Source organism: Phyllostomus discolor, chromosome 14 (genome assembly GCF_004126475.2).
Source record: "Phyllostomus discolor isolate MPI-MPIP mPhyDis1 chromosome 14, mPhyDis1.pri.v3, whole genome shotgun sequence".
NCBI lineage: Eukaryota > Metazoa > Chordata > Mammalia > Chiroptera > Phyllostomidae > Phyllostomus > Phyllostomus discolor.
This window is the reverse complement of record NC_040916.2, coordinates 875,588-899,948: the sequence shown is the minus strand read 5'-3', so window position 1 is coordinate 899,948 and position 24,361 is coordinate 875,588. Positions and strand designations below refer to the sequence as shown.

Here is a 24,361-nt window from a genome sequence, read left to right as displayed (position 1 = left end):
GTAAAGTAACCTTGGTTGCAGCCTCTGGCTCTCATTAGTTGGAATATTTCTTGCCATTCTTTTCTGTCTTGGAGCATTTCCATTGAGAATTCAGCTACAAGCCTTATCGGGGCTCCATTGTATGTTACTTCTTGTTTCTGCTGATTTTAAGATTCTCTCTTTGTTTTGGAATTTTGAAATTTTAATCATTATGTGTCTTGAAGTGCTCCTCTTTGGGTTCCTCTTGATTGTGACTGTCTGTGTTTCCTGGATTTATGTGACTTTTTCTCTCATCAAATTGGGGAAGTTTTCCATAATTACCTTTTCCAATAGGTTTTCTATCGCTGGCTCTTCTTCTCCTTCTGATGTCCCTATTATATGGATATTATTACATTTAATATTGTCCTGCATTTCCCTTAACCCCTCTTCATTCTTTCTTAGCTTCTTTTCCTTTTCTTGCTCTTTTTGAGTGTTTTTTTTTCTACCTTGTCTTCCACCTTGCTGATTTGATCCTCTGCTTCATTTAGGCTACTTTTCATTCCTTCTACTGTGTTGTTCAGTTCAGAAATTGTATTCTTCATTTCCTCTTGGCCCTTGTTGATAGTTTCTGTTTCTTCTTTCATGTTGATAGTTTGCAGTGACTTCATTGTAGTTTCTCTGTAGTTTTTGGCAATTCTCTGTGAGCTCCTTGAACTTCCTAATAACCATCACTCTGAAGTCAATATCTGATAATTGACTTGCCTCTATTTCATTTGGCATTCTTTCTGAGGCTTCCTTCTTTCCTTTTGGGGGGGATTGTTTCTTTGTCTTCACATTGTTTGTGAGGCTCTTCTTTTTAGCCTCTCCTTCTTAAATTGATCTATTCTGACTCCCTGGATTTCTGGTGTGAATTTCTATGGTAGAAGACTTTTGAGATTCAGTGGTTCAGTCTCCTTAATCTCCTGAGCTCACTGGTCTTGGGGTGTCATTTTCCTTGGCTCTCTGTAGGTCTTTGGGTTTTGATTTTTCTTGGGTCTTTCTTTTGTGGGTCCTTCCTTCCAGATGGTTAACTGAAGGTCACTCTGTCCACTAGGTCTTGTATTCTGTTGTGCAGGTGTGGACAGGTTGTGTTGAAGCTGATTCTTCTGTGTGTACAAGGTTTTAAGGCTTCTTTATTGCTCTTGTTCAGTTGTTTGTTCTGGGTAATTTCTCCATCATTTAGTTGTATTTCCAGATCAGTGCTGGATTGAGTTTAGTGTGGCTTCCACTCCCTCCTTCACCTTCTTTCATTGTTATCTGTTGGTGGTTTCTATTGTTATCTGTTTGTGGTTCCTTTGTTGGTGGGTTTCCTCTTCGAGCATGTGCATTCATGTTCACAGCTCCCTGCTATTCTAGAGTAGCAGTAGAATATAGAGGACATATTATGGAACACATCATAAACAGTAGTTAAGTTATCCCACTATATTTTAAATTATCGAATTAGTATATTCTTAACTGATCCTTGGAGGAGAGCACCAACCAGGTGTGCACAAAGGCTGTGTGGAACAGGCAGCTGGCAGGACCAGTCAGTGTGCAGCTCTACTAGGTGGGGACTGGAGCTGGGGGACCCAGAGATGGCGAGAGCAGCAGTGGGTTCACAAGGACCTTCAGGCTGTAAGAGCTGTGGATCCTGAGCTGCTGCACAGCATGCACTGTCTCTCCTTTGCTGCTTTTAAGATTATCTCTTTGTCTTGGAATTTTGCCATTTTAATTATAATGTGTCTTGAAGTAGGCCTCTTTGGGTTCCTCTTGATCAGGAGCTTCTTTGTTTCCTGTGACTTTTTCTTTCATCACTTAGGGAAGTAATTTATCATTAGTTTTTCAAACACATTTTATAACCCTCGCTCTTTGTCTTCTCTTTCTGGTACCCCTATTATACGGATATTGTTACATTTCACATTGTCCTTCATTTCCCTTAACCCCTCTTCATTCTTTCTAAGCCTCTTTTCTTTTTCTTGCACTTTTTTTGGTGTTTTTTTTCTACCTTGTCATCCAGCTTGCTGGTTCGATACTCTACTTCATCTAACCTGCTTTTGATTACTTCTACTGTGTTCTTCAATTCAGTAACTGTATTCTTCAATCCCTCTTGGCCCTCATTGATAGCTTCTATTTCCTTTTTCATGTTGGTAGAGTTTTCAGTTAGTTTATTATAGTTTCCCTATTGTGTTTGGTAATTTTCTCTGAGTTCATTGAGCTTCCTTACAACCATCGCTTTGAACTCAATATCCGATAGTTGACTTGCTTCTATGTCATTTAATATTCTTTCTGTAGCTTCTTCCTTTCCTTTCATTTGGGTATTTTTTTTTTTGGCTTTCCATTTTTTGCTAGACTCTTCTTGATAGCCTTTGTTTCTTAAATTGATCTGTTCTGACTCCTTGGGTTTGTGGTGTGAACTTCTATAGTAGGAGACCCGTGAGATTCAGTAATGTAGTCTCCTTGATCTCCTGAACTTGGTGCTTTTGGGCTGTCATTTATGTTGGTTTTGTGTATGTCTTTGGGCTTTGATTGTTGTTGGGACTTTCTTTGGTGGGTCCTTCCCTCCAGCTGGTTAACTGAAAGTCACTCCACCCACCACATCTTGTATTCTGTTGTGCAGGTGTGGACAGGTTGTGTTGAAGCTGATTCTTCTGTCTGTCCAAGGTTTTGAGACTTCTCTCTTGCCAGTGGTTTGTTCTGGGTAATTTCATCACTGTTTAGTTGCAATTCCAAATTATTCCTGGGTGGAGGTTAGTGTGGCTTCCACTCCTTCCTTCTTGTTCTTCTGTTATTATCTATTGGTGTTTCCTCTGTTGGTGGTTTCTTTCTTCTATCAGGTATACTGGTGTTCAGAGCTCCCTCCTACTCTTTTATGTGATCATTTGCAGGGGAAAAGAAAAATAGATTATTGCTGGGGGAGTGTATTCTATGGGATTTAAAATGCCAAAGTGTAGAGAAGAGATAGGAGATCCCTTGGATAAGTATGGGGTTAACCATGATATTTCATCCAACCAGCCAGTTTTTAGAAAAGGTAGAAAAAAGATAAGACTCTTGTTAGAGTTGGAGAAGGACTGTGAGTTAAATCCAGCAAATGGAGAGCTTGTGGGATTTCATATTATGAGATATAGTGAGAGTAGAAGATAGAAAATAGGTGTAGTGTGCAAGAGACTAGAGTAACCATAACAGTAATAAAGTTCTGGAAGACAGTGAAATGAGCTAAGATCCAGAAGTGGTGCAGTGCAGTATTTACAATTGTATGGGACAATAATTATTTACAGTAATAATGAAACCACAATCATATGACAGAATCTATGTGACCTGAATAATAAGAAAATAGGAAGTACATGACCTAGAGTGGTGTGATATTGGAACACAAATGAAATGAAAGAAGGAAAGTTAAAAATACACTATGAGAGAGCAAGGAAAGCCAGTCAAACAATGGAATTAAACACAAGAATGTAGAAAACTAAACAGAAAGAAGAGAAATAATAAAATACTAATAAAATAAAAGAAGTAAAAATAATGAAAAAATAATAATACAAATAAAAACTTACTTGCAAGTTCTCTGAAATAATAAAGTGAAATTTGTCTCACTGTTTCAATTGTTGGGATGACTTCTCTTTGGGTCTGACTCTGGTCCTTTCACAGCTCCAGGTTCTTATTGTCTCAATTGTGGGGGGGAAATAGAAAGAATAAAAGATAGATGCTTCCTGATGCCTTTAAACTCACCAAGCAGTTCTACTGGTCTTCCCTGGCTGCAGCAGGCTGAGGGGGGTTGTGTTTCACTTTTCTCTCTTCCTGTGGGTTTGCACTGATGGGGGCCAAGTCTGAGCCATGCTCTTGACAGTTGTCCAGCTTCCAATCCAGTTCCTCAGTTCACTTCCAGGCTCCCAGTGTCTTCTTTTTTGTGTCAGGCCTATGCCTTTGGTCCGCCAGTTGTGCTATCCTTGTGGTACACCAATTAGGGACAACTTATACACCACCGTCTTGCTCTTTGCTGTCCTAGGGTGCTAGGGACTCTCAAAGTCTCTTCAGGGTAGTTTGACTTCCCTACTGAGTTAAGTCTTTCTGGGGACTGCAGAATTCCTTAGCTCTGCTGCTCTCCTCTGTGGAGGGCACTTCCACCTTCCTCTTAGAGAGCCAGTCTAGCCCTGCAGGGCAGGGGTGATGGACATGCACCTCTGTGGTGGCGGGCTTTGGCACTCACTGCTAGGGTGGCAGGTGTGTGCACACAACCTCCTCTGCTGCTGTGGCAGGGGTGGTGGGATCAGGCAGGGGGTTCAGCTGTGGGGGCTTCAGGGTCATGCGCACACTGATGGGTCTGCAGGCCTGAATGAGCATCCCCTGCAGCTGCAGCAAGGGGGAGTGTAGGGGCTCTGCAGCAGTTCTGGCAGCAGGGGTGGGCCCACATCTGAGGCTGCAGAGGCTGCAGGGATGCAGCCGGGGGAGGCAGGAGTGGTCACTGTGGCAGAATTCCTTAAACAGCCACCGAGAGTCTTTTTTTTTAATTCCTCCTGTTCAAGCTTGCACAAGCACCTGGCCTCTCACATAGCCCAACTTTCCAACCAGACCAGAGACTATCTGGGTCAGGGTCTCTCATAGCCCACCTCTTCTCCCTTCTCCAGACATCACCCAGCTCCTCAATTTCTCTAGTAGTGACCCAGCCAACATCCACAGTAGCAGCAGGTGTACTACACCTCTGTGTGTTTGCCACTTCATCTTTATTACCCCTAGTGACTTCAATCATCCACATCCATCTTCATGCTTCTCAAACCTCCCTGTTTGTCAGGCGAGGGAGCTATTGACCTGGTTCTCTTCCATGAATCCTGCAGCAGGCCCAGCAGGCCTGGCAGGTGCTGGGCCTGGGGCTGTAGCTGCTCTGGTCCACTTGCTGGTCCCAGGAACCTTATCTCCCAATACAATCTCTTTACCACCTGATTTTTTTAATGTCCTCTACAATTTTGGCTTCCAACTTTCATATATGCTGGGATACCATTGGCTGTTCATTCTGTCCCTCAGAAGATTGGCTAGGTGTTCCACCTGTGCACAGGGGGAAGTGGACTCTGCTCCCACCAACTCACTTGAATCTTCCTTCTTGTCAAGGTTTTGGCCTCAAATCCTGGGTCAAGGCACATGCAAGAATCAATCAATGGATGTATAAATTCATTGTATTCAGCAGAACAACAAATCAAAATTTCTCTTTCTCTTGTCAATAAATAAAACATTTTTTAAACATTAAAAATCTAAACTCTTTAGAGAACAAAACTGTGAGTGTGTGAATGGATTAAAGAGGGCTCAAACAAGGAAACAGCACAAGATCCATCATTGTATTTAGTGTCTACTGGAACAGGTCTATGGATAATGGGAGTTTCAACTGGTGCTTACTTCTTTTTTTTTATTTTAATTGTTGTTGCAGCACAATTTTCTATCTTTTACTCCCACCCCAACCCACCCACCCAGCCTTCCCCTCCTCCCTCCCATTTCCACCCACCCCTAGTTTTTATCCATGTGTCCTTTATACTCATTCCTGTAAACCCTTCCCCTTTTCCCCTGAAATTCCCCTGAAATTCCCTCTCCTCTCCCCTCTGAACTCTGTCAGTCTGTTCTTTATTTCAGTGTCTTTGGTTATATTTTGCTTACTTCTTGACAAGTACATTGGAGACAAACACTGAGATGCACTAGTCTGACACTGCAGGAAATTCTATATAAATGGTAGCTCTGAACTACAAACATCCTCAAACTGCAAAGATACAAAAAATCACCAAAACAAGGATAGGTAATTAACAAACCTGACATTATTTTAAACTTTTTTTATTGTTTGTTGTTCAAGTAGAGTTATCTCTAGTTTCCCCCTGCTACTTTTCACCACCCCAGCCATTCCCACTTTTCACTCTTGATCCTATCCCCCTTTGGTTTTGTCCATGTGTCCTTTATAGATATTTTTTGAAAATCCTTCCCCCTTTTCCTCACATTATCCCTACCACTTCCCTCTGATTACTGTCAGTTTGTTCTTCATTACAATGTCTCTGGTTGTATTTTGCTGGCTTTTTTCTTTTGTTGATTAGGTTTCAGTTAAAGGTGAGATTACATGGTATTTGTCCCTCACCACCTGGCTTATTTCACTTAGCATAATGCTTTCCAATTCCATTCATGCTGTTGCAAAGATTAGGAGCTCCTTCTCTCTTTCTGCTGCATAGTATTCCATTGTGCAAATGCACCATAAGTTTTTGATCCATTAATTTACTGATGGGCACCTAGGCTGCTTCCAGCACTGGCTATTGCAGATTGTGCTCCTATGAACACTGTGGTACATAGGTTCTTCTGAATTGGTGTTTCTGGGTTCTTAGGGTATAATCCCAGCAGTGGAATTGCCAGATCAAAAGGCAATTTATATTTTTTTTAGTTTTCTGAAGAAATTCTATACTGTTTCCTCCAGTGGCTGCACCAGGCTGCATTCTTACCAACAGTGCATTAGGATTATCTTTTCTTCACATCCTCTCCAAGACTCTTTGTTGATTTGCTTATGATTATCTTTCTCACAGGTATGAAGTGGTATCTCATTGTGGTTTTAATTTGCATCTCTGTGATGGATAGTGATGCTGGGCATCTTTTGATCAGCATTGATTTCCAAATCAAAATTTGTTACAAAGAAAAGCTAATGTTGGAGTCTTACTCAACATCTACAGTGGACACATGGGCAAAACCACGGAGGGTTGAGATCAGAGGTGGGATGTGGTGGTGGCTGGGTTAGGAGGAAGTGGTGAGGGGGAAATGGAGACAACTCTACTTGAACAACAATTAAAAAGGATTTTCATCTATAATAAAAAAATAAACTTTTAGAAACAAACTCCTCAGACTTACTTTGCCACTCATTAGATATCTATATTTGATTTTTAAAAGTCCTCATATTTAAAAAGCATAATGCCAGCTGCCTGGTACCCTTTCTTTTCCAGTTCACCACACCCTCTTACACATAGAAACTTTGGCTCTATCATAGCTTTAGCTTCCCCCAACAATTTCTCTAATATAGGTGGTAGCTACTAACAAATATCCCCCACATGAGTTCTTGAACATTTATCTACTGTTTCAGGGTCTTTCTTATTCTTTTTTAAGGCTAAAAGTCTTTGCTTTTATATGTATCCCTTCTACACAAAACTCCAATTACTTACATTATAGTTTAATCAATAGCTATAAAGTTCTATGCAGTTTGAGCACAAAAGTATCAAATGTTCCTTCTACTCCTAGTGCACAAAGATTTTATTTCTTGAATTTTATAAAAAATATGTTTACTCAAAAGGTAAAGAAAGGTTATTTTAAAAGTTAGAAGAACAAAGACTCAAGACTATGTTATAAAAATACCAAGAATAATTGGTATTCTTAAAAGATGAACTAAAAATTTATTCTGTCCTGTGTGTATCCATGAAATCTCTAGAGTAATATGAAGTAAATATTGAAGACAATTGTTTGTACTCAAAAAAGATACATTTAAAATATTTTATTCTAATATTTAGAGAATTATAGGTTTTTATGAATAGGGTATTTTTATAAAAGTTGTAGGTAGTTATATTTCATCTTGCATAATTGAAACTTTATAGTTACTGAACAGAAACTACTCACTTCCCATTCATCCTCCCCTGCCAAGTCTTTTATGACCACCATTTACTTTTGGTTTCTATGAGTTAGGACTCCTTTAAATATCTCATATGAGGTAAACCATGCAATATTTGTTCTACTTTGATTTACTTCACTTTGCACAATGTCCTTATGTCCTTCAAGTGTGTAATGTTGTTGCATTTCTGGATGATCTAGCCATTGTTGAAGTGAGGTAATAAAATCTACTATTAAATGCATTGCTTTGTGGTTCTTTCCTATGTGATAATAATTTCTTTATACATTTAAGTGCTCCAATTTTGGGTGTATAAATATTTATGATTATTATATTCTTTTGATTATTATATTCCCTTTATCATTATATTAAAATATATTTCTTAATATATCTCTATATTAAGAATGTATTAAGATTTATCTCTTTTTTCCTGTTTTTTAACTTACAGTTTACTTTGTCTGATACAAATATAGCTAGCTACCTCTATTCTTTTTCTTTTAAGGAACTTACTTAATTTAAACTTATTGGCATAAAGCTGCTTATACTATTCCCTTATTATTTTTATAAAATCTCCATGAGTAGTAGTAATTCTCTTTCTTTCATTTCTGACATTAGTCATTTGCATAGTCTCTCTTCTTTTGCTTTCTGGAAAGATGTTTATGTGCTGTTAATCTTTTCAAAAATACCTTTTGATTTCATTGCTTTTTGTAATTCTTTAGATTTTTAAATTAATTCACTTTCATTCTTATTTTTAATATTTCATTCTTTTTACTTCCTTTGGATTTAATATGCTCTTCTTTTTTTCTAGTTTCTTAAGGTGGCAGCTTTAATCATTGATTTTAGACATATCTTCTTTTCTTTTTAAATTTTTATCATTATTATTGTTTTTTTTAGTTCAGTCATCTTAATTTTTCTCCCTTTGCCCTCCTGATGCAGACACCAGCCCACAGTGTCCATGGCATTGTGGATGAGAGGAGACAAATTCACATGGACTACCAAGTCCTATGGAGGAAAAGGGATGGCCCAGCCACTCTTTCTAGAGGAAAGCATGCCAACCCTTGCCTTTACAGAATTTTACTGGCTTTCTAATAGCATACATCAAAGAAGGTTTTCATTAATTATACTTAGGTTTGCATTAGGTAATTACTTTTTACAGATAGCAATGGAAGGGATTTACCAATTACTTGTTACAGATTAACAAGGAAAAAATGTTGCAAATGCAAGGGAACGTTAAGAGTGATAGGTCTGGTTAAACTTCAGTCCTTGGGAGAATTAGCACAGACTTCACAAAATTACTTTAAAGATATGCAGCAAGCACTCACCACCTGAACTCAGGGCGAGAGAGTTTTAGCAAGAACAAGTCACAAAGCAGCCTAGTTATAATGCAGGCCTGATTTCCCACAGGAGAACCGATTCATGGGTTTGGCTCCTTTGTGCCACAATGAGCCTCCTGGGTTTTTCAATAGGGCTGAGCTACATTTGCCATTCTATGCGGATCAGTTTCCTACCTTCCTCTGCCCATTCCACCTCCCACTCCCACAGTCAATTCCCATACTGTTGCCCATGTCCATGGGACATTCATACACATTCTTTGTCTAGTCCCTTCCCTTCTTTCCATGATTGTCCCCTTCCCCCTTCCCCTCTTGTCACTTTCAATTTACTCCATGTTTCCAAGCCTGTGCTTCTATTTTATCTGTTAATTTATTGTATTCATTAGATTCCTTCTATAGGTGAGATCATATGGTATTTTTCTTTTACCACCTGGTTTATTTCACTTAACATAATATTCTCTTGTTCCATCAATGCTGTTGCAAGAAAGAAGGTAAGAGATCTTTCTTTCTCCCTTTCTCCTTCTCTCATTCTCTTTCTTTCTTTTTCTCTTTCTTTCTTTCTTTCTTTTTCTTTCTTTCTTTCTTTCTTTCTTTCTTTCTTTCTTTCTTTCTTTCTTTCTTTCTTTCTTTCTTTCTTTCTTTCTTTCTTCTGCATAATATTTCATTGTGTAAATGTACCACAGTTTTTGATCCATCCACTTACTGATGGGCACTTAGGCTGTTTCCAGCACTTGGCTACTGTTAATAGCACCACTATGAACATGGGGGTTCATAAGTTCTTTTGAATTGGTGACTCAGGGTCCTTAGGGTATATTCCCAGCAGCAGAATCACTGGGTCAAAAAGCAGTTCCATTTTTAGTTTTTAAGGAAATTCAATACTGTTTTCCACAGTGGCTGCAACAGTCTGAATTCCCACCAACAGTGCTACAGTTACCTTTTCTCCACATCCTTGCCAGCACTTGTTCTTTGTTGATTTATTAATGATGGCCATTCTGATAGGTGTGAGGTGATATCTCAATGTGGTTTTAATTTGCATCTTTCTGGCAGCTAGTGATGCTGAGCATCTTTTCATATGTCCATAGGCCATCTATATGTCCTCCTTTGAGAAGTGTCCATTCAGATCCTTTGCCCATTTTTTAATTGGACTGTTTGTCTTCCTGGCATTGAGTTGTATGAGTTCTTTATATTTTGGAAATGAAACACTTGTCTGATTTATCAGAACATATTGGCAAATATGTTCTCCCATATAGCTGTTTCCATTTTCATTTTAATGATGGTTTCTTTAGCTATGCAGAAGCTTTTTGATTTGAAGTAGTCTCATTTGTTTATTTTTTCCTTTATTTCCCTTGCCCTAGGACATATATCAACAAAAATATTGTTACATGGGATATCTGATAATTTCTTGACTATTTTTTGTCTAGGAATTTTATGGTAATATGTCTTATATTTTTATCCATTTTGAGTTTATTTTGGTGTATGGTACAAATGGGTGGTCTAGTTTCATTTTGGGGGTTTTTTTTGTATTTTTCATCTCACAAATTTGAATATATTGTGCATTTTTTAAAAATTTTTCAATTCAAAATACTGTCCAATCTTTAACATTTCTTTGACCAATGTACTACTAAAAAGTATTGCTTGTTTCCAAATAGATAAGAATTTTACAGAAATAATTGTGTTGTAATCATAGAATATTCTTTTTATGATTTCAATCCTTTTAAATATGGTAAGATTATTAAATGGCCCAGACTATAGTGTTTCTTAGTGAGTGTTCCTTGTGCTCTTCAAAATAATATGCTTCCTCCTAGTATTAGATTAAATGCTTATGTCAACTAGATCAAATTGGTTGATAGTGTGGTTCAAGTCTTTCAGAACACAAAGATCTCTTTTATCTGCCCCCTGTAATACCTTTGCATTTTATGACAAAATATTCAGCGTACAGTCACAAGAAATAAGTGAATTAACCAAGCTTAATCCAATATGTATTTTGTCCTAAAGATAATTTCATGGCTTTTCCACCACCACATTAATACCACATGTTCATAAATCCTACATATCCACTCAAAAAAGTAAAAGGCTTTTGTGGGTTTTATTTCTTTATTTGTTTGTTTGGTAACATAAAAGTATTATACCAGATGACCTTTTTAAAAAAAAAAGTAAATAAAGAATTCAGAAACAATTTCTAAAATGAAATCAAAGTGAAGAACAAATAATGTTACTATGATGATCACCTTTAAATAGAAAGTGGAAAATCTGACTTCAAAATTGTAAGCTAAGCAACCATCAGCAATGTTATCAAAGTAGACACATTCCATATCTCAGCCCACTTTGCTGATGTCATTCTTTTAGACACTTAATAACTTTAAGCAAAATTGGATAGACTGGGAAGTTAAGATAAATGGCTATTATTTTTTCAGCTTCAAGCTAACAGGCAACATTCTGTAAACTGAAAATTCATTTGGAAGAAACCTCCATGTAATTAAAATGTTAATGTTGTCATTAAAAGTCTATTCCAGAGTTTAATAAGTTGTGCCTATGTGATGAAAACCCCATAAAATCCCAGGAGGATGGGGTTTGGAGTTGGTAAACACCTAGAGATATGGGGAGAGAACATGGAATCTTCATGTTCTTATGCATCTCTTCCATTTGGTGGTCCTGAGTTAATCCTTTTATAAGCCACCAATGATATATAGGAAGCAACAGGAAAAAGTGTGGTAGCATTGGTTTTCCAGAGAGCTGTGACCAGGAACAGTCCCTACTGAAAGTGAAGTCAGTAGCAGAGGTTAACAGAGGCTAAATTTCTCCAGATGGAATTCACCCTGGAATCTGAAGCAAGGTCAGGAATCTGTGAAAATTCACTGTAAAACACCAGAAAATCTTTACTGTCTACTAGAAATAAGATTATGATCTAAGGTATCAAGGATGTTCCCAGTAGAGTGATGATGTGTGTCCTTCTTTGGATGGGGAAAAATGGCAGCAAACTCTCAACAGTTTATCATCCAAATAGGGGTAACAGGTACGTGGGAGATGAAGCACTGAGTGGAAAAGAATGAATCCTTGCACAAATAGCTGTTTTAGGACATATAAGAAGCATAGCTAAAGGAAAAAAAAAAAACTACCTTTTAAAAAATTGTTACAAATATCTGCTTTTGAAAAAAAACATTTAAAAGTAACTTAAAAATTGAAGCCACCAACTTACACACCCTCAAAGATGGCTACCACCTGAAAAGATGATGAAAAGTAGATCTACTTTTCACTAAGAGTAGGACTCATTTTTAAAATGTCTCCTGTTCTGGCCAAGATGGAGGCATAGGTAGCTACACTTTGCCTCCTCACACAATGAAAAGAAGGAAAACAATAAGTTTAAAAACAAAAAATAACCAGAACTTCCAGAAATTCAAACCATATGAAAGTCCAACTACCAAGGAGTTAAAGAAGAAATATTCATTTAGACAGGTGGGAGGGGTGGAGATAGGCAGCTGGGTTGGAGAGGACTTGTGGAAAGGCAGTGGCTGGAGGACCAGGTGAGCAAGGTGGTGGCTGGTGGGCCAGGCAGTCCCACATTTGTGTGCAGATAACTGGGAAGAGCAAATGGGGAGTGAGACAGACTGTGCAGGCCAGGATTCCAGCTCATGAAAAGAAAGAATCAAACCTCTAAAGGTAAAAACCTGTGGGGGTTGCACCAGCAGGAGAAACTCACAGCCTCACAGGAGAGTTCACTGGAGAAACGCACAGGTTCGTGGAATGTACATAAACCCACCCACACTGCAATCAGCACCAGAATGGCCCAATTTGCTTTTGGGTAGTGGGGGAAGTGGATGAAAACTGGCTGAGAGCTGAGCAAGAGGCATTGTTCCATCTTGGGCCCCTCCCCACATACAGCACCACAATACAGCGGTGTGGGTTGCCCTGCCATGGTGAATACCTAGGACTCCACCCCTTACCACTTAACAGTGGCAAAAAGACAAAAAAAATATGGCCCAAATGAAATAACAGATCAAAGCTCCTAAAATAGAACCAAATGATAAAAAGTTAGCCAACCTATCAGATGCAGAGTTCAAAACACTGGTATTCAGGATGCTCACAGAAATGGTTGAGTATAGTCATGAAATAGAGGAAAAAGTGAAGGCTATGCAAAGTGAAATAAAGGAAAATATACAAGGAACTAACAGTGACAGGAAGGAAACTGGTACTCAGATCAATGATTCTTCCTTCCTGGACCAGAAGGAAGAAATAAACATTGAACCAGAGTAGAATGAATTCAAGACAATCAGGAGAGGCTTAGGAACCTCTGGGACAACACTCAGTATTCCAAAATCTGAATTACAGAGGTGCCAGAAGAAGAAGAGGAAGAGTAAGAAATAGAAAATTTATTTGAAAACACAATGAAGGAAAATTTCCATAATCTGGTGAAGGAAATAGACTTCTAGGAAGTTCAGGAAGTTTAGACAGTCCCCAAAATTTAGACCCAAGGAAGCACACACCAAGGCACATCATCATGAAGTTACTCAACATTAAAATAGTCTTAAAAGCATCAAGAGAAAAGGAGACAGTTACCTCCAAAGGAGTTCCCATAAGACTATTAGCTGATTTCTCAAAAGAAACCTTACAAGCAAGAAGGGGCTAGAAAGAAGTATTCAAAGTCACGAAAAGCAAGGACCGACATCCAAGATGACTATCCAGCAAAGCTATCATTTAGAATGGAAGGGCAGATCAAGTGCTTCCCCAGATAAGGTCAAGTTAAAGAAGTTCATCATCAACAAGCCTTTGTTATATGAAATGTTAAAGTGACTTATCTAAGAAAAAGATCAAAACTATGAACAGTAAAATGACAACAAACTCACAACTACCAACAACTTAGCCTAAAAATGAAGAAAAAAACAAACTAAGCAAACAACCAGAACAGAAGCACAGAAATGCAGATTACATGGAGGGTTATCAGTGGGTAGGGGGAGAGGAGGGCGAATGGAGGAAAAGGTACAGGGAACAAGAAGCATAAATGGTCATTAAAAAATAGACAGGGGGAGATTAAGAATGGTATAAAAATAGAGAAGCCAAAGAACTTATATGTATGACTTAGGGACATGAACTGAGGGTGGAATCTGGGTTAGAGGGGGTGTGTAGGGTAGAGAGAAACACAGGGAAAATGAGAGAACTTTAATAGCATGATCAATAAAATATATTTTAAAATGAAAAATCTATTCCACTTATTGAGGAGGGGGCAATCACTATTAAATTATGAATTTGACATCTTTTGGGGAGAAAACTCAAATTTTCTTATGTTTTTGAAAAATTTAGTCATTTACAATAACATTGATTATAATAAGCAGTCTTTTGATGTTTTCTTTCATTGAATTTATTGACATGACATTTGTTAATAAAATTATATAGGCTCTAAGTGTACAATTCTACAATACATCATCTGTATGTTGAATTGTGTGTTCACCACCAGAAGTCCAGTCTTCTTCTATTACCATTTATTCCCCTTATAGCTTCATCCACCTCCTTCCATCTCCTTTCCCTTATTTCCTTTATTCCTATCAAAATACTTAAAACATCTTTAGTTTTTACCAGCTTATTTATTAAATTTTATCACTTTTCTAGTAAAACTATTCTTACTTTCTTTAAAAAATAAGGCATTTTTAAGCATTTAAAATGTTTTGTAAGCATGTAAATACTAATTTAAGCAGGGGATGCTTAAATTATACTACTTGGAAAATTACTTCTAACACACCCCAGATCTCTTATTTTCTTCTTTGTTTCTTTAGCCAAAGCAAAACCCAAGTCATATTTAACCCACTATTGTTTTTATTTGTAATTTCAAGTCTGTTAGAGTCCCTTAAGAAAAAATCTTCTTTAATAGTGATATTCCCATAAAGTCAGCTTAATGCACAGTTTAATGTGAGCCATAGTACAGGCTCAGAGCTTCCCTTAATTTCCTCACAGTGACTGCTAAAATTATGTCATAAATGTTGACATCATTTGAGTCACCTGTTGTCTAACTTCTTTTTTTTTTTAATATATTTTATTGATTATGCTATTACAGTTGTCCCATTTCCCCCCTTCTCTCCCCTCCACCCTGTACCCCCTCCCACCCACATTTCCCCCTATACTTCATGTCCATGTGTCATATTTATGAGTTCTTTAGTTTCTACATTTCCCGTACTATTCTTGCCCTCCCCCTATCTAATTTCAACCTACATTCTATGCTACTTATTCTCTATACCTTTTCCCCCTCTCTCCTCCTCCCACCCTCCTGCTGCTAACCCTCCATGTGCCCTCCATTTCTGTGGTTCTGTTCCTGTTCTAATTGTTTACTTAGTTTCTTTTGGTTTTGCTTTAGGTGTGGTTGTTGATATTTGTGAGTTTGCTGTCCTTTTACTATACATGTCTTTTCTTTATCTTCTTTTCTTAGATAAGTCCCTTTAGCATTTCATAAAGTAAGGGCTTGGTGATGATGAACTCCTTTAACTTGACCTTATCTGAGAAGCACTTTAATCTGCCCTTCCATTCTAAATGAGAGCTTTGCTGGATAGAGCAATCTGGGATGTAGGTCCTTGTCTTTCATGACTTGGAATATTTCTTTCCAGCCCCTTCTTGCCTGTAAGGTCTCTTTGGAGAAATCAGCTGACAGTCTGATGGGAACTCCTTTGTAGGTGACTGTCCCCTTATCTCTTGCTGCTTCTAGGATTCTCTCCTTCGTTTTTACCTTGGCTAATGTAATGATGATGTGCCTTGGTGTGTTTCTTCTTGGGTCCAACTTCTTTGGGGCTCTCTGAGCTTCTTGGATTTCTTGGAAGACTGTTCCCTTTGCCAGATTGGGGAAGTTCTCCTTTATTATTTGTTCAAATATGTGCTCAATCTGTTGCTTTTCCCCTTCCGATTCTGGTACCCCTATAATTCGGATATTGGAACGTTTAAAGGTGTCTTGGATGCTCTTAATCTTTTCCTCAATTTTTTGAATTCTTATTTCATCATGCTTTCCTGCTTGGTTGATTCTATCTTCCTTCTGGTCCACTGTATTGTTTTGAGACTCATATTCCTTCCTTTCACTATTGGCTCTCCTCCGTGTGTCTTCCTGCATTTGTTTTATGGTACTCTGCATTCTTTCATCTAAATTTCGTCCAAAATCCACCAGTTCCGTGAGCTTTCTGATCACCAGTGTTTTGAACTGCGCATCTGATAGATTGGCTAATTCTTGGTCGCTCAAAAGGATGAGTCCTGGGGGACTGATTTGCTCTGTTGAAAACATGGTTGTTTTTGTTTTGTTTTTTTTTCCCCCTTTCTCTCCTTTTTTTTTTTTTTTTTTTTTTTTTTTTGGCCTGGTTGCTCTTGTTACAGTGGGGGGGCGGAGCCTTAGGTGCTCACGGGGGCTGGGCACCCCGTCACTAGATTGTGACGTTATATGTGGGGGCGGGGCGGGAGCGGGAGCGGGAGCGGGGCGGGAGAAAACAATGGCGGTAGTTCCGTTCCCCTGGACTCAGACCCTTATCTGGGCTTCTGGGCCGCGAGCTCTGCCCTGGTCCACAATCGCTGCCCCTCTGGGTCTGCCAGCCGCAGCTTGCGTACTCAGGGATCACCGCTGCCTTCTTGCGCGCCCGATGGCTTTTGCGCCAAACCTTCCCCCGCCCTCCGCGCGCCGCCGACCCGAGCCAGCCCCGCGCCCGCGGGCTTGTCTTCTCCTACCAGTCCGGATGAACGCGTCTACTTCAACTTCTTGGCTGCCCGACTTCCATTCAGATAAATCCTCTGCCGGATCTGGGTGTTATTCTGATAGTAGATTATTGTTGTAAATTATTGGTTTTCTAATCTTGGTTGTAAGAGGGAGGTACGGTGCGACCACCTATTCCTCCATCTTGCCGGAAGTCCTGTTGTCTAACTTCTAATTTAGCTTAGGTTATGTAACCAAGATTTACACAGTAACTACTGAAAATGTCTTTTCATTTACTCCTTAAACCCAGTCTCTGCACTGTAGACCCATTTGTTTTTCTAAAATGAACATTATAACATCCCTATGAAACACTGTTCAGTATGACAGAACATAAAAGAAAATATTCCCAAAGTAAGAAATGAGTGTTCTATGTCTCCAGTGTATTTGCTTGTAGCTTGAGGGGGAAATCACCTGGTAAGGTACAAAATCAGTACTTGTGTTATTTCAGATGTCTGTTTGATACAGTTTTAAGCTCTCATATTAGGTGTTGGGGAGTGAAACGTTATTTAAATTTTGCAGAAAGTTGTATCTCTGCTATTTGCTTCTTTGTATTGTTGTTCAAGTACAGTTTTCTCCATTTTCACCCCAACACTCACCCCTGCCCCACCTATCCCCACCTATCCCCACCTCCCACCCTTAATCTTACCCCTCTTTGGCTTTGTCTTGAACCTTTTATACACGTTCCTTGATGACCCTTCCCCTTCCCCACTGTATCCCCTTCCCTAAACCTTTCACCTTTATTTTTTATCAACTTAATGATTTATTTTCTCGTATATTAACACATGTTGACAAATGTTTAACATAAATTTTTAGTGTTTTTAAAAATACTTTTAAATTTGTGGCCTTCTATTTATTATGAGATCATGTTCAAATAATGCAACATGACATGCAAAGGTTTATGTCTTATTTTTATATATGACCATGCCTACATCCTTACATTCTATGTCTGTGTTTCTCAACCTGAGAAAAGAGTAATTTTCCCCAAATTTATTATGCATCAATCATTTTGTAAAAAGTAATGAAAGTGAATTATTTTAAATAATAAAAAAAGTCTTTGTTATAGTACTAGCTTAACATACATAAAATTACTCTGTTGATTTGTTATAAAAGTTTTAAAATGTTTAATTTCAGCCTTTGTACTGAAATTATAGCAAGTTTTGGACAAGTAACAACTATATCCTGAGTCTGATCCTGTTATTTTTTTAAACAATTTTTGAATTCTTATTCCATAACAGTTGTCCCACACTTTGAATAGTATTGCTCTATTTTTCAGGTATCTTTAAGTATTTAGAATTCCCACAACATTCAAAACTGAAATGTCTATCTCTGTGCCTTTACTTCCACAGTTTTAAGTTTCATCATAAGTGGGCCCAGTGTACCAATCATCTTTCAGCTTTCAATTTTAGTGGAATATCTGAGGCCTGTTTTGTAATCCATCAGGAAGAACTGGCTACTAATTTCCTGATGACCTCAACCTAACTCAGAAAACAAAACAGTGATTTCTAATTAGCAGTCACAACATTGTATTCCAACTATTTATTCATATGACCATCCCACCATTGTAGAGTAGTGCTCAAACATTTTTGTTATTGATCTCAAGTGTCTTTAGCATGGATACATCTCAATTGCAGGCCTAACCCAATGGTCTGTTTGATTTCTCCATTCTGAACCTTAACAGGAATTTCAAATTAAACATCCAAAACCAGATTCTTAGTGTGTCCTCCAAATCTGTTTCTTCCTTATCTGTCTTATCTATCTAGTTAATTGTAATTACAAATAGAATTCCAGCTTCTATGGACAAAAACCTAGAGTCATTCCTGACTCCCTGTTTTTCTAATGCAACAGATGGAATTTATCTTTAAAACACATTAGCTCCATTTTCAAAATACACACAATTTCAAGTCTCTTTTTACCACATCCATCTCAAGTGCTATGGTTTACTATTATCAACAACTCTTTGAATTTTTACAATAGGCTTGAAATTGTTCCTGCTACTTCCACCCTTACCCTGGTCCCCACATTTAGTGTCACAGAAGCATAATATATAGTGGGGGAAAGATTTGACATGAGACAAGAAAGGCTAGCTTCAGCCATATTTAAGAATTCAACTCTGGCTGATGTGGCTCAGCAGATTGTGTGCCAGACTGAGAACTGAAAGGTTTCCAGTTCAATTTCTAGTCAGGGCACCTGCCTGGGTTGTGGGCAGGGTCTCCATTTGGAGGCATGTGAGAGGCAACTGATCAATATATCTCTCTCACATCGATGTTTCTTTCCCTCTCTTTCTCTCTCCTTACTCCTCTCTCTAAGATAAATAAAATTCTTTAACAAAATATGGATGCTGTAAAAAATTCAAGAATTATCGTGACCAAATACTAGAGTCTTGAAGCAAATATGGAAAATATTTTACCATAGAAAACATTGGAAATATATTCATATCACATGCCTTTGCTAGAAACTAAAAGTCCTTTCAGATTTGATAGAGGTCACTCCTGTGTCCTTCTTTCATGTCATAAAAACTTGACCTTTATTTGTTATTGTTCCAAAGAGCTTATTAAAACTCTACCTTTCTCTCTAGACTCTAGAGATCTGTCTATAAATAAACATGTCATAAAATAGGTAATGGGTTCTAAACAATGGAACAGCTAGCTCCTAAACTTTGCTCATTGTTAAGAGTACAGCCTTGGTAAGTGGTCATGGAACCATCTGCTAACTGAAAAATAGAAACTTCCACTAAGAAATCTACCAATCTTCTCAATTACCACTTTCAAATGAAGGTTTTGGTTGGACATCAGTATAAACTGCATCTTAACAGCTTTCTGCTCTCCAACAGGCTCAAATGTACCTCTATTAAAATCATTAGATAATTAAAATTTTTATATAAAATGTAAGAAGAAAATGAACTATAAATAGTAATGGTAATATAATAGCACACCAAAACAGTAAAGAAAAATAAACATATATCTTGGCAGGCACCCAAACACTCTTTCCTTCATTGCCTTGGCTCTGCCAATTAAAATTATCCCCAATCCCTAATTTCTCAAAATATTAATTTCTCCCCTAAATATGCTTATCTACTAAGACACACACATGCACAATCTCAGAGAAATGGAAATGTCAGTCTAACCCCGTTTTATTTTGAAAAAAGATTTCTTATATGTCATTATATTTTAAATATCTCCAAAGATGTACAAACACCAGTCACTTTAAAGTCTGAAGCACTTTTCTGCCTCTTCACCTCTGATGAGTGAAAAAAGGAGAAAGAAAACATTTTAATAACAGCCAAAGATGCAGATATCTCAAAGAGGGAATCAATTAAGACATCACTTAATTTGACAATAAATTTATTTTATTCAGAATAATTGAAATACATCATATTCAGGCAGAACCAGCTACAGAGTTTGTGGGGTCAGTATGAAATTAAAATGCAATATCTCATTCAAAAATTACTGAAAATTTCAAGATGGCAACAGCTACATAGGTCAAAGTGTCCCTATGGGCAGGTCAACACACCCATAAAGCTGGCCCTGAATTCAAGTTATGCTTTTTGTCATGAATACAAATATAAACTCCTAAATTCTGCCTTCAAGGAACTGATATTTTAAAAAAGAAGAGAGCAAAAACCTAAATAACAGTGTTTAGACTACAAATAAATAATGCATTTAGGGAGATTAGTCCAATTTGGGAAACATACAAGAGATTTTTTTTCTTTTTTATAGTTATAGAATTTGTATTTCTTTTATTATTGAATTTATTGGGATCACATTGGTTAGTAAAATTATATAGTTTCAGGTGTACAAATCTTTAAGTCATCATCTGCATGTTGCATTGTATATTTACCACCTCAAGTCAAATCTTCCAACATCATTTATCCTCCATGTACCTTCTTCTACCTCCCTCCAACTCCCCTTCCTTCTGGTAATCACCATACTGTTAACTGTTTCTATGAGTCTTTTTTTTCTTTTTTTTGTTTGATCCTTTATCTTTTCACCCACCTCCCAAACCTCCCTCCTCTCTGACAACTGTCAGCCTGTTCTTTGTATTTATAAATCTGTTTCTATTTTGTTAGTTTATTTTGTTTATTAGATTTCACATATAAGTGGAATCATATGGTACTTGTCTTGAGATTTCAATTAAGTAATCTAGAGATTTCATGAGAAATAGGCCTCTGAGTTTGAGTTTGAAAGATAAATGAACATATGTCACAAGCAGAAAACAAATTGTCACAAGATGGGGGAGGGAGACAGGTTTCCAAATGAGTCAGAACCTCTGCCAGAATAAGATGTTTTAACAAAATCATATTTTGTTTATTTGTATAAACCATATTTAACAAGAAGTAGACAAGTATCTTATGTATAAAGTGAAAGAAATGTCATTAGGGTTGATTTAGGCTTATCTTTGATTTCTTTAAGAATCGATTTTTGATCCAAGATTTCTGTGCCAAGCAGAGAAAACTTCCTGAATTCCTGGGTTCTTGGATATTGGCTTCTGTGGGAAAAGCAGGGTTGGGTATATGGGGAGAGCAGATGTTCTGATTTGAGCTGTGGGAAGAGAAGAGGAGCTTGATGTAAAAGAAGCAAAATTAGACAGAAAAGGGTAAAAAAGAAAAACAATAGAGAAAAATGCAATTAGTTAAGTAGTTGAAGAAACAGAACAAGAACAAGAAGAGTCTTACCTTTGCTTTTTAAACCATGAGTCAACCAAAACCAAGATAACCAAGGTAACTAATACAGCCAAACAGATGCATATCAGGAGGATGGGGTATCCATCTGGTTGGGGATAAAATAAGAATGTCAATCTGTGAAGTACTCTCCATTCTACCTGTTTCTCATTTTATAGGAGAGAGATATTCCAAGAGTTTTTTTCTGTATTTTCTAGAATCTTCCTGACTCTATGAGTCTATGTCTCTGATCTCACCCCATCTCTTTTTTTTTGACAAATACTTATATCTTTCCCTCTCTAGTATTTCTAATCATCTACTTCTGTGTATGTTTTTTTAATGTAATTGCTATCATTCTTTATCTTCTTTATTTGTATTTTCCCACTTTTATCCTCTGGTGCATATCATTCCCATCCATTTCACCCTGGAACTATGGGAAGATTATCATTTCCCATCTGGGTCCTTGTTCTTTCTTACCCCAGTGAATGATTATATCATGACCTCCCAAGCTGCTGTGTTTCACTCGGCAAGTCAGACCAGCTGCCTCTCCAGCTGCCACATTCAGGGTTACTCGAAGATACCATGTTCTGTCAACATTGGGCAAGAGTTCACTTCGCTGAGTGCCCAGCTGCTCCTTTTCACCCCGCATCCACATCACCCACACAGGTTTTGGATGAAAGCCAGAGACATGGCACACCAGTAGCAAACGTCCAGGTCCAGGACTAGAGCCCTTGGACACCCACACTTCTGGCTTCACTGGAAAGAAGAAGATGAGAAGAAATGTAATTTAAGAGGGCATCCTAAGCCATAGCTTAGTGACTTGGGTACCTTAACAGTTTGAATAATTACTTGTCTTGGAAACAGTCCTAAACCCAAACCCACCCTCTAGCCCTGGGTTTTATTATGGGTTTCAAAGGGGTGATAAAGAGTGAAAGGCTCAAATACAAGAATATAAGAATATAAGGGTAGAAAAAGATGGGCTCACCTTGTCGTTCCAGTTCTGACTTCCCTGCTTCAAGGAGGCCTGCTAGATATCGAGGGCAGGTGTCAACGAGAAGGCTCTGAACAATTTCTTTAACAACTTGGTAGTGATTAAGCACTTCACAAACTTTCTGAGCCTGGCTCCCTGCTCCTGGAGATGGTTTCCAGAAATTTCCTTGGAAACTCAGGAAATCTGATCCTTGGTATGCCCCATTTAAGAAGCTTTCTGAAGCCTTCCCAGAATGCATTCTACAGCCGAATGCTATCTGGAGCTCAAAGGGATCTGGGGATGGACAAGAAAGAAAGAGTAAATATAAAAAGAATTATAGGGAAGGAAAGTAAACAATATAGAAAGTAAAGGGATATAAGGAAAAAAGTTCTAGTCCCATGGAAGACTAGAGTTTGGATGGAAAAAGGAGAAGAAATTTGTGGGGAGAAAATGCAAAGATAATAAAGGTATATTGAAACAATTAATTCAAAGGGGCTCAAAAGGAGGACTATTAGAAACATAGCAGACAAGTCAAGAAGAACTCACTTGGGAGTGGTTAGGTACTGGTTAGGTAGGCCACCTGAACAATCAGGGTAAAGAGAAAAAAGAGCAAGATCCTGGTTTTGAAAGGCTGAGTGTGAGGCCAAGGATGAAGGAAAGAACATCAAAAAGAGGCAACTATTCCAAGGAGCCAGCATATGAGGGTATATTTAAGGATGTGAAGAGATATGTACATGTAAGTCTTTCTGTGTATGTGGTAGGGTGGGGGTAGAGAGAGAATGTGGTGAAGGGTGAAGCAAAGTGGAGAGAGTGGGCCAAAGGAGAGAGAAAAAAGATCAGGAAGTTTGAAAGGACAGAACCCATATACCATCTTCCCTTGATCAGAACCCCCAGGTAAATATCAGCTTGAAAAAGCATACTCACATTCAAACTGAAACTGACTGGAAAATGCCTGCACTTGCTGAGGGAAACTATGGAAATACAACTGCAATAGGTATTGCAGGTTCTTCAGTTCTTCCTTGCTAAAACTACCCTCGGACCAGGGCCATAGAAAGCGGATGGTGCCCAAAACACTGTCCCAGCGATGAGTCTGCAACTCGCCCAGCCATCCTGAGACTTCGGTATGTGCCCAGCTGTGGTTGGCAAAGGAGAAGGTCTGGAGTACGCGAAAGGAGAGGGGCTCTTCTGCTGCAAGATGATGGGGTCCTAGAACTTGGGCAGCTGAGAGACAAAGAAATGACAATTGAGAGAGGTTGAAAGAAGGGGAGAACAGGACCACATAGGAAAAGAAAAATGGAGATAGTTACAGAGTTTACACATATTTCCATATCCCCTTCTCCTTGATTCAGTCTCTCCTCCCCAAAATCAGAGAAAGAAGCTGAGACTGTGGTCAAGGATGCATTGCCTGGAACTAAACTGTCATACAGATTTCAAGGGCACCTAGTGGGAGCATTACTCCTTGCTCCCAGATCCTCCCCAGAACTTTGCATCCACCCTGCTATGCCCAGCCACAAGTATCTTTCCACTGGGGTTTTCACTATTTTGCCACATAGGTGAATTTGCACAGATGAATCATAGATGAATTCTTACCCATTGTGCTTGGCCCATGACAAAGAATTTTCTTGAAGAGCAGGAGCAGAAGCAGCAGCATTGAAGCTCTGTTAGGTGAATGATGCCTTAGCAGGACAAACTGTTCTCAGAACTCAGATATCAGCTCTCCCTTCAAATCCTTTTGAACTCTTACCTAACTTCCTTTGTCATACAAACAAACCTCTTTCTCTGCTCACTTCCCTGTAAGAGAAACCCTGCTGCCTCCCTCAGCCACAAGCCTCCCACATGGTATCTTATTTCCCTTCTATCTCTCCCACTAGCTGGCTTCCAGATTTTCTTCCTGCTTTTGTCTACCTCCAAACCTCCTAATTTCACCAACAACTATGAAAGGAGTTCTGGCTTATAATAAAGTCTCCCCTGGCTGGTATGACTCAGTAGATTGAGTGCCAGCCTATGAACTAAAGGGTCACTGGTTCACTTCTCAGTCAGGGCACGTGCCTGGTTTGTGGGCCAGGTCCCCAATGGGGGGTACTCAAGAGGCAATCACACATTGATGTTTCACTTC

At 38.4% G+C, this 24,361-nt stretch overlaps 1 protein-coding gene across 4 annotated transcripts; it reads right to left on the bottom strand.

Moving 5' to 3' along the window:
- Window positions 1–20,874: 20,874 nt before the first annotated feature.
- LOC114512078 (T-cell surface glycoprotein CD1e, membrane-associated-like) lies at window positions 20,875–24,091 on the bottom strand. Of its 4 annotated transcripts, none has more exons than XM_036015303.1 (6): window positions 23,836–24,091; window positions 23,170–23,520; window positions 22,261–22,539; window positions 21,753–22,031; window positions 21,291–21,384; window positions 20,875–21,176 (listed from the first exon to the last, which is right to left on the bottom strand). In XM_036015303.1, exons 1-6 carry the CDS (start codon window positions 23,894–23,896, stop codon window positions 21,023–21,025), a joined length of 1,218 nt encoding a protein of 405 aa, XP_035871196.1. In that variant the 5' UTR covers window positions 23,897–24,091; the 3' UTR covers window positions 20,875–21,022. The 4 variants fall into 4 exon arrangements, with proteins under 4 accessions (XP_035871196.1, XP_035871195.1, XP_028386783.1 ...); XM_036015302.1 differs by having other exon boundaries at window positions 20,875–21,156; window positions 23,836–24,087; XM_028530982.2 differs by having other exon boundaries at window positions 20,875–21,156; window positions 23,170–23,466; window positions 23,836–24,079.
- Window positions 24,092–24,361: the final 270 nt, after the last annotated feature.

What these genes read in the sequence shown, in the direction of transcription:
- LOC114512078 (XM_036015302.1), bottom strand. Translation starts at nt 23,896, where the DNA reads ATGCTGCTGCTTCTGCTCCTGCTCTTCAAGAAAATTCTTTGTCATGGG. An exon ending in GTCAGAACTGGAACGACAAG is followed by an intron (nt 22,032 to 22,260) that starts GTGAGCCCATCT and finishes TCTTCTTTCCAG; the next exon opens with TGAAGCCAGAAGTGTGGGTG. An exon ending in TCATGGTTTAAAAAGCAAAG is followed by an intron (nt 21,157 to 21,290) that starts GTAAGACTCTTC and finishes CTCTTCCCACAG; the next exon opens with CTCAAATCAGAACATCTGCT.